The sequence below is a fragment of the Heterocephalus glaber genome, unplaced genomic scaffold, assembly GCF_053883595.1.
Source record: "Heterocephalus glaber isolate CG9 unplaced genomic scaffold, H.glaber_assembly_v1.0 deba00001720, whole genome shotgun sequence".
In the NCBI taxonomy this organism is placed as follows: domain Eukaryota; kingdom Metazoa; phylum Chordata; class Mammalia; order Rodentia; family Bathyergidae; genus Heterocephalus; species Heterocephalus glaber.
In genome coordinates, this window is record NW_028258433.1 from 32918 (window position 1) to 44993 (window position 12076).

Consider the following 12076-nt stretch of genomic DNA (forward strand, 5'->3'; position numbering starts at 1 on the left):
TTCAGCTCTATCTATTCCATTCAGAACTGGGGGTCAGCTGGAGAATATACCAGTTTGAGTATTGTTAATGTATGTCCCCATGAAGACATGTCTCAGATATTGTCTTGCTTTTCCTTGAATTTTGTTTGAGCATTTGAATTGCTTCTGGTTCCAATAAACCTAAGACTGGGAGATAAGTATGTATTTTTAGAATATTCCCACACCCATATTTACAAACGATACCTTATTCTTTCCTTCTGTTGCTGCCATGCGCTGAGTGATGCTCTCAATTCTGTTGCCTACGTTGCTATTAGGATCCAGGATAAAGAACTCTTCATTTTTGGAACAAAAGTCATACCTATTAAAAAAATAGGTCATTACAATGTTGTTTTGCAGCCTGGGGTAGTAAATGGTAGTAAGTGAAAACCATTGAGTAAGTGTTCAGATTTTAAGCACAGATTTTATGTAAATCATCTTTTCTTTTGATTTTTTTTTCCTATATTCATCCTCAGAATTAAAAAATAGCAAATATGGAATAAAACCCCACAGTATGCTGCCATACATCGTTCCTGTTCTAAATATTAAAGAATGCATATATTAGAAAATTTAATGTCTAGACTTTAATCAGTTCCCAGTGGGAATAACATGCAGACATAGGGGAAAAGGAAATTATGCTAACGAATGGAAACCTTTAGAAAATAACAACATTTCACATCTATAAAAGGCTGGCTTTTACTTGGAATACTCAGTTGCACAGCTAATTTTTTCAGGGCTAATTAAGTGCATCTGGAAACAAACGTCTTGGGGTAATTACTAAATTCAATCTATTTCTTTCAGGTTTTGGGGTATCATGGAAAGCTCTTGACATTGTTAGGTCGCAAGTGTTTAATTATAAAACAGTGTGGTGATGTTTATCTTTAAGGTCTGTGAAGTCTTTCTGTATTTTAAACATTTCATCATTTTGCATTCTTACCTTCTAGACTAGAACTTTTGGTGATTATAAAGCTTGTTAATCTTGAATTGTGCATGTCTTAGGCAGATTCTGGAGACTTTTGTGCCAGGAAGAATTTTACTTCCAGAAAGAATATTAAGTGGATATTAAGTAGATAAGAGCAGTGATGATTTATGTGAAAGCGAGTGGAGAATAAATTAAGTGAGAACAGGGTTAAGATAAAAGACTTTGTGTCGGTCACAAAAAGTTTGGTTAATATTCTTCTTTGTTGCTTGAGCTGAAAATGGTTCCCAGAAAGTTAAATGTTCAGGCTGCTGGGTTAGGGTCCCTCCCTTACATGTAATGTCCTGTAACATCTTCCTTCAGAGCACTTGCCAACTTCTCAGTGTTTACTTACTGCTTCTGAAGCCTTCTGGACCAAGAGTCACAGGGGAACAGTAGCCACATCTACTTATTCACTCAGTGTCTCTAGGTAAGCAGGGTCCTAGTGTGTAATCAGCACTCCACAAACATTCGTAAACATATGCACAAGCACGAGGTACCTGATATGTTCTATTTCTAGAAAAAGTTTCATTGTTTATTATTTTCAAACTTACTGATAAGTAAGAGAACACAATGTGATAAACCACCAAATACTTATCTCCAGATTTTATGTGTGCGTGTGTGGATGTGTGTGTATTGTGATGGGGATAGAACTAAGGGCCTTGCACATTAGGCAAGTACTCTATCACCGAGGTATACCCCCATCCAGATTTCATTAATCAACATTTGCCTCATTTTCCTTACTAGCACCTATTTTTTTCACTTTTGAAGTATCTTTAAAGCAAATGCCAGACTCATATCATTTTTAGCTGTCTGCCTAAGTGGGTGTTTCTAAAACTATGCACATTTTCTAATAGAACCACAATGCTACTTTTATACCTAACAGAATTAGTAATACTTCCATGGTTTACACCTATCCCGTGTGTCAGATTTCTCCAAATGTTACAAAAATGCCTTTTTTTTGCAATTAGATTACAGTATTTAAAATTAAAAAGAATAAGGCTGACCACTCCTTAAAGAATTTCTGGAATTTCTACTAGCTATTCTTTATAATCATCAGGTAAGATAAATGAACATTTTAAGTCTTATTGACTAGCAGAAAAAACTGAACCAAAGAGATTATATACTTTCTCTTTTACTAGAAACATTTTGATAATAGTTTTAAAATCATTATATAAAAGTCATTTTGCCCTACTTTCTGTCATCAATATTCTCTGTTTGCTAGACTGTAACATCCATACCTTGCGTTACTGTTTGACTTCCCACCTTTTATATGGCCTCAGCATGTACGCGAGTATATATAATGTGTTTGTATTTGATTTAGACATGTGTGTGTGCATTTGGGATTGTGACCTGAAAGCGAAGGCTTTAGGGTTCATTCTTTTTTCCCCAAAGCAATGACAAAGACAAGAGAGGCCTTAGTCAAAGATTGGAATTTCATATACATTATTTGGCTTTCAGAAGTACAAAGAAATATGTTAGAGTAAAACAAGTCAAGGCATTTCCCAAGGGAAACAGAGACTGCTGTCTGAGTTCACTTGGGGCTGTCGACCTCTGACATCCCTCCCCGCAACAGCCACCCTATCTGTGACTCTCAGGGCAGTTACAAACTACACAGGGCCCTGGTACAGAAACCATAGGCCCAGCTTATTGCCAGGCCCTCCAAATGAAAGGACAGATTCTGTGACTCTTTTCTAATTTAGGGCCTGTTATTTTTCCCTTTGTAATTGGAACCATAAAAATAGAACATCATTTAGGAGCCTGACTCTGTAACAGCACTTGAAAAGAGATTTAGGGGGAGGGGAGTTTGCCTAAGTCTTAAGAATACATCAAGCCCTTAAGGAAGTAGATTGTGCCATGTTTGAAGATGCAAAGATAATCACTGTGCTGGGAACCGTCTTGAGGGGGGAGGAAACTGAACAACAAGAGGAAAGCAGCGTTCACTTCTGATTTCGCACAGGAAGCCCAGAGCACCTCCTGCCAAAGCGAGATAAGAAAGCTCCCATGCACTATTCTGGACAAGGCCACTGTTATCAGCTTCAGCTCAGTACTGTCTTCTCCATGCTCCAATCCTTCATCCCTTTCCTAATGAGCTTTAGGACTCCTGCCTCCATTTGCATATAGCATGCCAAGCACAATAGCACGGAGGTATTTATAACCAGTGAAAGGAGAAAAATTGTGAGGGTAAAAGTGTACTCCATGTCATCTCTGTCAACTGCTCTGGAGTTGAAACAACTTAATTTAGGACCAGAGACTGATAAAAATAAATCAGCTGTATTCAACACAAAGCTGGGACCTGACATGCAACATGTCAATCTATTTGACTCCAACTGAATCATCTGGAGAAGTCTTGCATTTGGGCTAAGGTACTAATCGTCTTGACACATAATGGAAAAGGGCTGTTCTCCATATATGTAGATGACACTTAGAACCTACATGCTTTAATTTGGTTCTCCAGTAGTGGAAATGGATTTGCCCTGTTATTTCTACACTCCTAAATTATTTGGCTCTTCTGTGATGAAAAAGAGATAAAGGCAGTCTGAACACTCAGAAAGAGGCAAAGCCAACACAGGTCAAATCTGCTTTCCTGACGAAATTGATGGCTGCCAGAATTTGTACTCAGTTCTGGCTCACTTTAGAATCTTGCACTTAACCCTTAGGCCATATATGACATGAATCTCCATTTATTACCATTGTTTACCAAGAACATATTATTTCCAATGTTTCTCTGGGTAAAGAAAGGCTTCTGAAATAGTCACTGTACTAACACCATTACTGCAATGAGGATTTAATGTCTTTTTAAAATCCTCAAAATGGTCACTTTTCCCCATCTTATACAACCAAAACACACTGAATGTCCAGCGAGTACACATTCTGCAATTGCAGTCTGTGTTAGAGCTCATTCTGTCACACTCAACTCAGCTCCCCATTCACCTTTTCATAGCAGCATTCCCAATACAGTGCACAGTCTGCACCCAGGGTACCCTGTTATGTTCACCTGGGGTTTTTCTTAGGGCTTTCTTAAAAAAAATAATGATTTAAAAATTTTTCTTCATTCTCCCTGCCTTCTCTCCCCTTGCCCTGCCTAAAACTCAGATCCATAGTTTCTTTTCTTTAAAAGATGGATTACTATACCTGATAGAATCAGAAGGGAGAGTGGGTGAATTGTAGCCACTGGTGGTAGTTGTGTTTTATTTGAAGTGACTTATATAAGAAAATAACAGAATTGGATGACAATTTTAGAAGTGGGTGAAGAGGCCAGAATTATTCTCTGAAGAACTGGGCAGTGTGGTTCAACTCTTCATTTAGCCTTTTCAGAAACTGCCACCTGTTTACAGTGCCTGTTATGGTACTCAAGATTCCTTTTTAGTATACAATCAATTCTCATTTCGTAATTGATTTCTTGTCCGTTTAGTAACTACACCAATCCTAGAAGGTCTATTCTGCAGCCAGAGTCTTAAGATAAATAAGGTTTGGTTCTGTTTTAAGGATCCCCTCTCACCTTATGATAAAAGACATGGAAGCTGACTTTTCTTTCTGCTCTGTTCTGGCTGAAGGGAAACTGGCTGTTTTTGAGCTGCTACTGCACCAGGCCTGGGCTGGAAGCTTTACACATTCATTTTGCCTCAGCTAGTTCTCTTAGTCCCCCAGTGAAGCAGGTCTTACCGTTGCCATTTCACAAATCCTTTTACTCGTTAGGACACTGAGAACCAGAAAGATCAGATGCCTTGCTCAGGTTCACATAGCTGAGAGTAGAATCCAGACTCCTAACTCTTTCCACCATATTAGAGTCACCAGGGGACTTTGTTCCCAAAGAACCTCCCAAACCTTTTCTGTCATACTTCCCAGGGTGGAGTTCCTTGTTTCAAAGAAAATCTCTGGGGGTGCTCTGAATTCAGACTGCTACAAAGTCACCCACCAAGAGAAATTTTCATTTTCAAGAGGAATAAGATATCCTTTAGGGGAAACATGTAGGGGGAAGAGGTAGAAGAAAACTTTATTATTTTCAAAATAAATTTTGGTTGGTTTAGGTCATAAAAATGTTCTGATGCTAGTATTATAGGAACTTTCTTCCTTCTCTTGGCTGACAAATTTTATCATTTTTTTTTTTGGTACCGGGGATCGAACTTGGGACCTTGTCCTTGCGAGGTAGGCGGCAGAACCACTGAGCTAAATCCCCAGCCCAATTTTATCATTTTTTAAAGTCTCCTGACAAAAGTTTTTAAAAACACAAACTTTTTCTTTTCCTGGTAACAATTTTGTCTCCGTGATCAGTGGGCATGTTCTGAGATGAAGGTCACCTGCTTTATTACAAACTATAATTTCTTAAAGAGTGCTTCAGGGTTGAGGGGGATGGTGCCCAGTACCCCAATATCGGACAGCTATGGGAGCCTGGGACATAGCCTAGGAGTTGATGTATATGTTAAGTGTATACTTAAAGGACACTTAATTAGGAAAAATGAGCTAGAAAGTTCTACAAAATCCCAAGAAGGAATACTGTTCCTCTTTTTTGTTCTTTTTTTGGATGATGAAATTTGAGGATTGGTGTAAACTGTGCTTATCTGTAAATGGGATTTTTACTGCACGTGCTAACTGTGATTAGAATCTGTAAAGAATATTGAAGCATTTCAAGTTAGGAAACAAAAGGGTAGAGTAGTAATAAAGAGCAAATCAAGGCTGTAAAATGTCTTTTTAGAAAAATAGAAAAGAAAGACCACCTGGAACCCAGCCCAAGGGCATAACCAAAGCTGCCTCCCCATCCTAGTGCATCATCCTGCAGAAGGCCCTGATGTAAACACTCCTCGGCTACTGTGGGCGTCGTGTCAAAACATCGTGAGAGTGTATCTGAGCCATCAGATTAATAGGATCTGAAACACTATCTTTTCCCCTCTTCTCACATTCTCATAAAACAAATGACAATATAGAGGGGAGGATGCTGGCAGAAGAGGGTGTAGAGTTGGAAAGAGTGCTTAGGCAGAATGGTTCCTGCTCCTTTTGCTGCAGGCAAAGAGCCTAGGCCTTCAGGGTGGTCACAGGGTCAGGTGGAGGGGACTCTGGAGAAGTTCTGGAGAAGTAACTTGTGTAGTAAAAGAGCTTGTGACACCTTGAATCATTTCTTATCTCAAAGGGGGAGGGGAATAAAGAATTTGGGGGATCATAGGTGTTGGGTCAGCTCCTCCGACAATGGTGGAGAGGATCCAGTGTCCTGGGTCACCTCTGTTTAGATAAGACGTTTTTCATGAGCGCCTTAGCTTGCACTGCTTCCTGCACTTGAGGGCTGTCGTCCATTCACACTCAGAACAAGGCCTGTCTTCAGCCTCTGCTTCCCGCCCCTCCTCTGCTTCTAGCATGTTCTCTAACAGTGCCCTCCCCCACCTCCCCATCTCCTTCACAGAGCCTTAGACAGGGCCAGGGAATCCTCAGCCCCACTCTTGGGTGATGGGGAGGCTAAAAGAATGGGTGGGTGCTTGTTTGGTTACACCCAGATAAGAGCCTCAAAAAGAATGTGTTTTGTTTATTCATTTTTCTTCTTAGTGAAGGACTAGCTGACTGAGGAAGGGTGATTTGATAAATAAAAAATCTTTAAGGAATTATTAGGAATGGCTACAAATAATATCCTTCACCACACTCACAAAGGAGACTGAAGATATATATTAGCTCCAATCACTCAGTGAAGAATATTTCAAGCTATCACTGTATTTTGTACTTGAGAAAAGGAAGACAGAGGCTAACTTAGTATATAGCAGTCAATACTGAAATATCCAGGATGCCTTCAGAATTGGGACAAGGTTAGCATAAGGAACAGATCTTAGAACCACCAGACCTGAGTTCAAATAATGGTTTTATAACTTTCTAATTATATAACCCTGATAGCAAAAGCCCAATTATGGGACTCACAGGCACAGAAAATTGCTCAGAGGACTTGCAGTTTGTTTTGATTTCTTGAATCGTTCTGAAAATTTGTCCTTGGATCACAGCCCATAAAATCACTTAATAAATTCTGCTTTGGTGTTCTGCCATTGGCCTGCACTGAGGGTACTGGAATTATCAGTCCTGTGACACACTCAGTGTGGTAGAAACATGCTTGAGGATTTTATCCCTATATCCCAAAGACTAGAAGAGAACTCATTTCTTTTGGATCTCAGCCCCCTGAATGATTATACTTCTCTTGGCTCATTTTTACCTTATAGACTCCTTAATCTTCTCTCAGCAAGGAGCAAGTGGACTATGACGCTATACTGTCTTATACTAGTTTCTCCTTTTGTCCAGAGTTGCTCAATTGTGTATTATACTTTTTGTAAACCACATCGAATTCTTTGGGAATGGATATGTTTTTAGCTTTGCCAACTCCAAAGGGGGGAAAAAACATGGTATCATTTCTTGCTAGTTTCATTATAGAGCTAAAAAGCAAACAGAAGGGAAATAATTTAAATAAAGAATTAAAGAACATCCCTTTGACATCAGCAAATATTACAGTGATACCAAATGAGTTAATTTGGGTAACATACTTAGTACAGTGCCTGGCACACAGTGAACAGATTGGTAATGTTGTCATTTTATTATCTGCCTACATGTAGAGCTACTTAACAGCAGGGACTATGTCTCTCATCATTGTTGCCTCAGAACCTAGCCCATCCACCTGGCGAACAGTAGATAAGCAAGGCACATGTCTGTTGCTCACTTAACTGCCTGTTCAGAAGAGTGAATCCTAGCAAAGAATGGGCCCACCCTTATGTCAGGTATAAAATCTACCATCCATCAGCTAACTCAAATGTGCTGAAAAAAGGGGTGCTAGTGACCACTGAACAAGCTCACATGCCTCCTAAACTAATCACTATGTCACCACCATCAGTGCCATCAGTGACAAATATTAATGAAGACAAGGGATCTGTTGGGGACCCAGATAAACACAGCTTAGCATGTCAGTACCTGACAAACTGAGAGTCCTGAATAATTTCAATCTTAGCAATGATGCTGACAAGTGAAGAAGTGTTTCCTGGTCTGATGGAAAATAGAAAACTGACTGGTGGTTGTCTTCTTTTTTTGCAAAGGCTGGGAAAGAATATTGGCTCATAATTACCAGCACCATCTTACTCTAAAATAACTGTCTCACTTACATTCCATTTCCCCCTGAAAGTACATAATTTACTTCCTTTTATTAAGGACTGTCTGTGTTTATTAAAGAAACAAGTCAAATTCATGAAAAAATACCAGAATATGGTTGAACACAGGCAAGTAAAATGACAAGAGCAATATCCTACTATGGGCTGAACAAGATTTCAGCCAATGAGCATTCAGTAGCCAAGGAAGAATTCACAGACAAGAGGAGAACCAGGCTGCTGTAACTCTTATAAATAATCTGAAATGCCTAACATTTCTGGTCCCACTTGGACCAGCAAGAGTCACAGTAGTCTGAAGACCGGTCCAAAGATGCAAGTATGGAAGAACAGTAACCTAACATCACGGATCATCTTGTCAAGATTACTGATTGTTGGCATTCACAGGATGTTAGCATGTACACGATGCCACTTCAGAGGAAAGTGGCTCTGCAGTGCAGTCACAGAGCTGCCTAAAGTACTGAGCAACTTTTAGCAAACAAACTTAGCCCCTGCAATGGGCCAGCCACAGGGTGAAGTACTTCATATGTTTTATCTCATTTTATTCCCCCAAATAATCGCTGATGTCAGTGCTGTTTTCCACTGCATAGGTGAGGAAACAGATTCAAAGAAGTGGTTGCTTTTGCCAAGAATCTGACAGCTGGTAGAAAGGAGTATGAAGCAGAGGACTCAGGTTCCAGGGCCCATGTCGCTAAGCTGTAGATTATATTGTCTTTCGGTATCCCAACACCTTCTAAATTTGCTTCTTATTGTCTGAACACAGGCTTCCTCTTTTTTCCTTCAGTAGTGAGTACTGAACCTAGGGGCACTTTACCACTGAGCTGCCTCCTGGCTCTTCCTATTTTTAATTTTGAGACAGGGTCCTGCTAAGCTGCCCAGGTGGGACTCAAACTAGCAATCCTGCTGCTTCAGCCTTCCAACTTCTGGGTTTACAGGCATGCATCACAACACCAACCAACACAGGCTTCTTAAAATATACCTGCTGCTGGGTGTGGCTGCACACACTTGTAATCTCAGCACTCAGAAGGCTGAGGCAAGAGAATGGCCATGAGTTCAAGGTCAGCCTGGGCTACATAGTGAGACCCTGTCTCAAAAAACAAACAAAAAAACCAAAAACCAAACTAAAATATACCTGTTTCCTGGTTCATAAGCTTTAAAGATCCCTCGTTTTAATATTTAAGTTGTCACAGAATACATGCTGGTAGTGACAGATGAAGTGCTTTCAATCATCTGGTTGATGATGGGCTAGAAGGCCACTCATTTGTAGTCTGACATATCACCAGGATTTGCTTCTTAACAAGGACCTTGAATTCGCGGTGCCTGATCTGAAAAATGGGGATTCTTACAGTCTGTCTCAAAGAAGTTTTGTTATAATTAAATGATAATTAAATGAGATTGTGTGTGTGTGTAAAGTACATACTAAGTACCTAACATCCCATAGGTAAGTGCTTAATAACTTTTATCAATAAAGAAAATAAAAATAAAAATTCTAGGCCACATGTCTTCTACCAGTCATAATCTTCTATTTGGCTTTTGAGGGTCTTTAAATACAGTTACATTTTACTCACCTTGCTCATTTGAGGTCTTTTTCATATCTACAAGGGAGGATTTGTCAGAAGGCAGCAATTAGTGGCCCCCTTACATAATGCTCAATGATGATGATAAGGCACATGGAACATGGAATACTGTGCATTCTTGAATTTTAATTTTATTTTTTAAAATCCTGAGTGAAACTCCAAAGCCTTGATTTTCAGATATAGAAGGCAAGAGTTTCAGGGATTCAGTGCCTCTAATGCATGCTGAAGAACAGCCTGTGAGTACAGCCACAGTAGTGAAGCTGTAAAAGGCCATCGATCTGAAGAAGTGCCAAGGTAGCCTTCTGGTCAGTAGATTGCAGAACAGCCAGGGAAAATGGGCTGAGGTGAATGATCGACTCCACTCTAAAATTTCCAAGTCAGGTCCCAACTTGCTTTTCCAATTGTGCTTTTATTTTTTTCTCAGCCCAAATCTGATGAGTCACCCAAAATAGTCTTCTGGCATGTCCTCTCCAGCACCTCAATCCATACTGAACCCCATATTGCTCCGTCCCTTCTTTGTCCCTCTCTCCATATGAATTTTCACGATCTATCTCTTGTCTTTAGGGCCCAGCCTACCTGCTCCATGGTCTTCCTTTAAACTGCATCACTTGTCATCAGCTACCAGCTGCCGGTCATCACTTGCTCCCAAAGATACTGTGTGATTTGAACCAAATTTTCGGAATTGTTGCTAACCTCTTTCTCCTTTCCTTTCCCATCCCCAGCTCAACTCTTAATTCCAGAGATGTGCTCAATTTAAACTCACTGCTGAAAAGAGCAAACTTAACAGGATAGGCCAGGGCTCCCCTAACCTGTCCACAGGAGGAATTCTGCTCCTTCCAGGGAAATCCACAGGAATTCACTCGGAGCAGTCCCGTCAGACACCAATGAAAAGTTACCTTCTGCAACGCCACCTACTTTGCTCTTCTCCTTTTATTCCATAATCTGAAAATACCTGAGAAATAACACTCTGAGCTTCAGTTTCTCTATGGCAAATAGGGAAATTAATGAGTATTACAAACAATACTAAGTTGAAGACTAAATGATAATGTGTATAAAGGGCTTTTGGTGGTTAGACATGGTTGTCAACTGGATTAAAAGATGCCTCACAGATTCAGAAAGCATCCCTCTGTCTGGGTGGGTAATGGGAGTGTGATCTTGAGGACTATCTCATTGCTGGCCCCTTCCTCTCTGGTGCTTTTCCCCTATGCCACGAAGTGAGCAGTTTTGCTTAACTAAGCCCTTCCACCATGGTTTTCCTGCTTTGGAGCCAGCCAGCCATGGGCTGAACCCTCTGAAACCATGAGCCAAAATAAATTTCTCCTCCTTTAAGTTGGGCATGTCAGATATTTGGTCTTAGCAGTGGGAAAGCTGACCAGTACAGGGATGAATACAGCTTTCAGCACCAGAAAGGGCACATTGGTGAAATCCATTATAGCTATTATGACTCAGTAGACCATTGCATCGATGATGAGAAAACATCCTACTGGGCTTCTAGAGAAAGCATAAAGAAACAAGGGCTAGTGGCTAGAAGCTCATTGTAACACACACTGTCTAAATCATCTATACATTTTCTATCTTCCTGATCCTCCAGGCTCTGTTTTATTTTTTTTATTTAAAAGACATTGAGTTTACATTAAAACCATAGACTAGATTCCATATTTCAAGAAACAGCCTACCAAGGAAATTGAGATAAACAAAAAAATGTACATGTCTAAACATAAGTGCATATTTTTATAAATGGTCTAGCCTACTTATCTATTACCTAAGAAACTTGTGTCAGGCTATTAATTTCTGGAGTAATTTAAAAAGTCTGTGAATATGGCCCCCCAAATGGGAGAGGTTTTATCAATTTTTTAAGGCGTCTTTGCAAATTTTATGTCACCGTCTTCTCTCTATTTCTATATTCTAACATTGAATCTTGCTGACAAGAGCTCTATAAAAACCATCCAGCATAAATTTCCTATGAGTCAGCCTTTTGGTTTAATTTAAAATACATAATGAAATGTTTGATAGCAATTATAGGAGACTTAATTCATTAGAAACAATAACTCATCAGATTCACTTGTATTACTATGGAGAGTGGAAAAAAGAGGAAAACCTCACAAAGCACAGGAAAGTACGAAAGAGGCATTTGGCAAGTGAACTCACGCTCTGTTTTCAGGACTTTGTATGAAATATTAATAAGGGCTGTTGTCCGAACAATCACATCGGGCAGCATGTACTTTCTCATCCAGTAATTATATAACACAATGCAAGAAGTTTCTCATTAGTAAGTAAGTGAACATTCATGTTTGGCTCATGATGAAAACCTCTTGTATAAGATGGCCAGTTTTATTTGGCTTTGTTCAGTCTTAAAGTCCTGCTAAAGTGGGCTCTGGTCAAGTGGTCTTCTTTAAACTCCTACTTTT

At 39.7% G+C, this 12076-nt stretch overlaps 1 protein-coding gene across 3 annotated transcripts in view; it reads right to left on the reverse strand.

The window, feature by feature from the left end:
• LOC147821667 (vascular endothelial growth factor receptor 1-like) overlaps positions 1-12076 on the reverse strand; it is a 98484-nt gene that overhangs the window by 18842 nt on the left and 67566 nt on the right. For all 3 annotated transcript variants that reach the window (XM_087199544.1, XM_004854799.4, XM_087199543.1), the window contains exon 11: positions 223-337. In XM_087199544.1, the coding sequence (XP_087055670.1) occupies positions 223-337 (115 nt within the window). The remainder of the gene's footprint in view (positions 1-222; positions 338-12076) is intronic.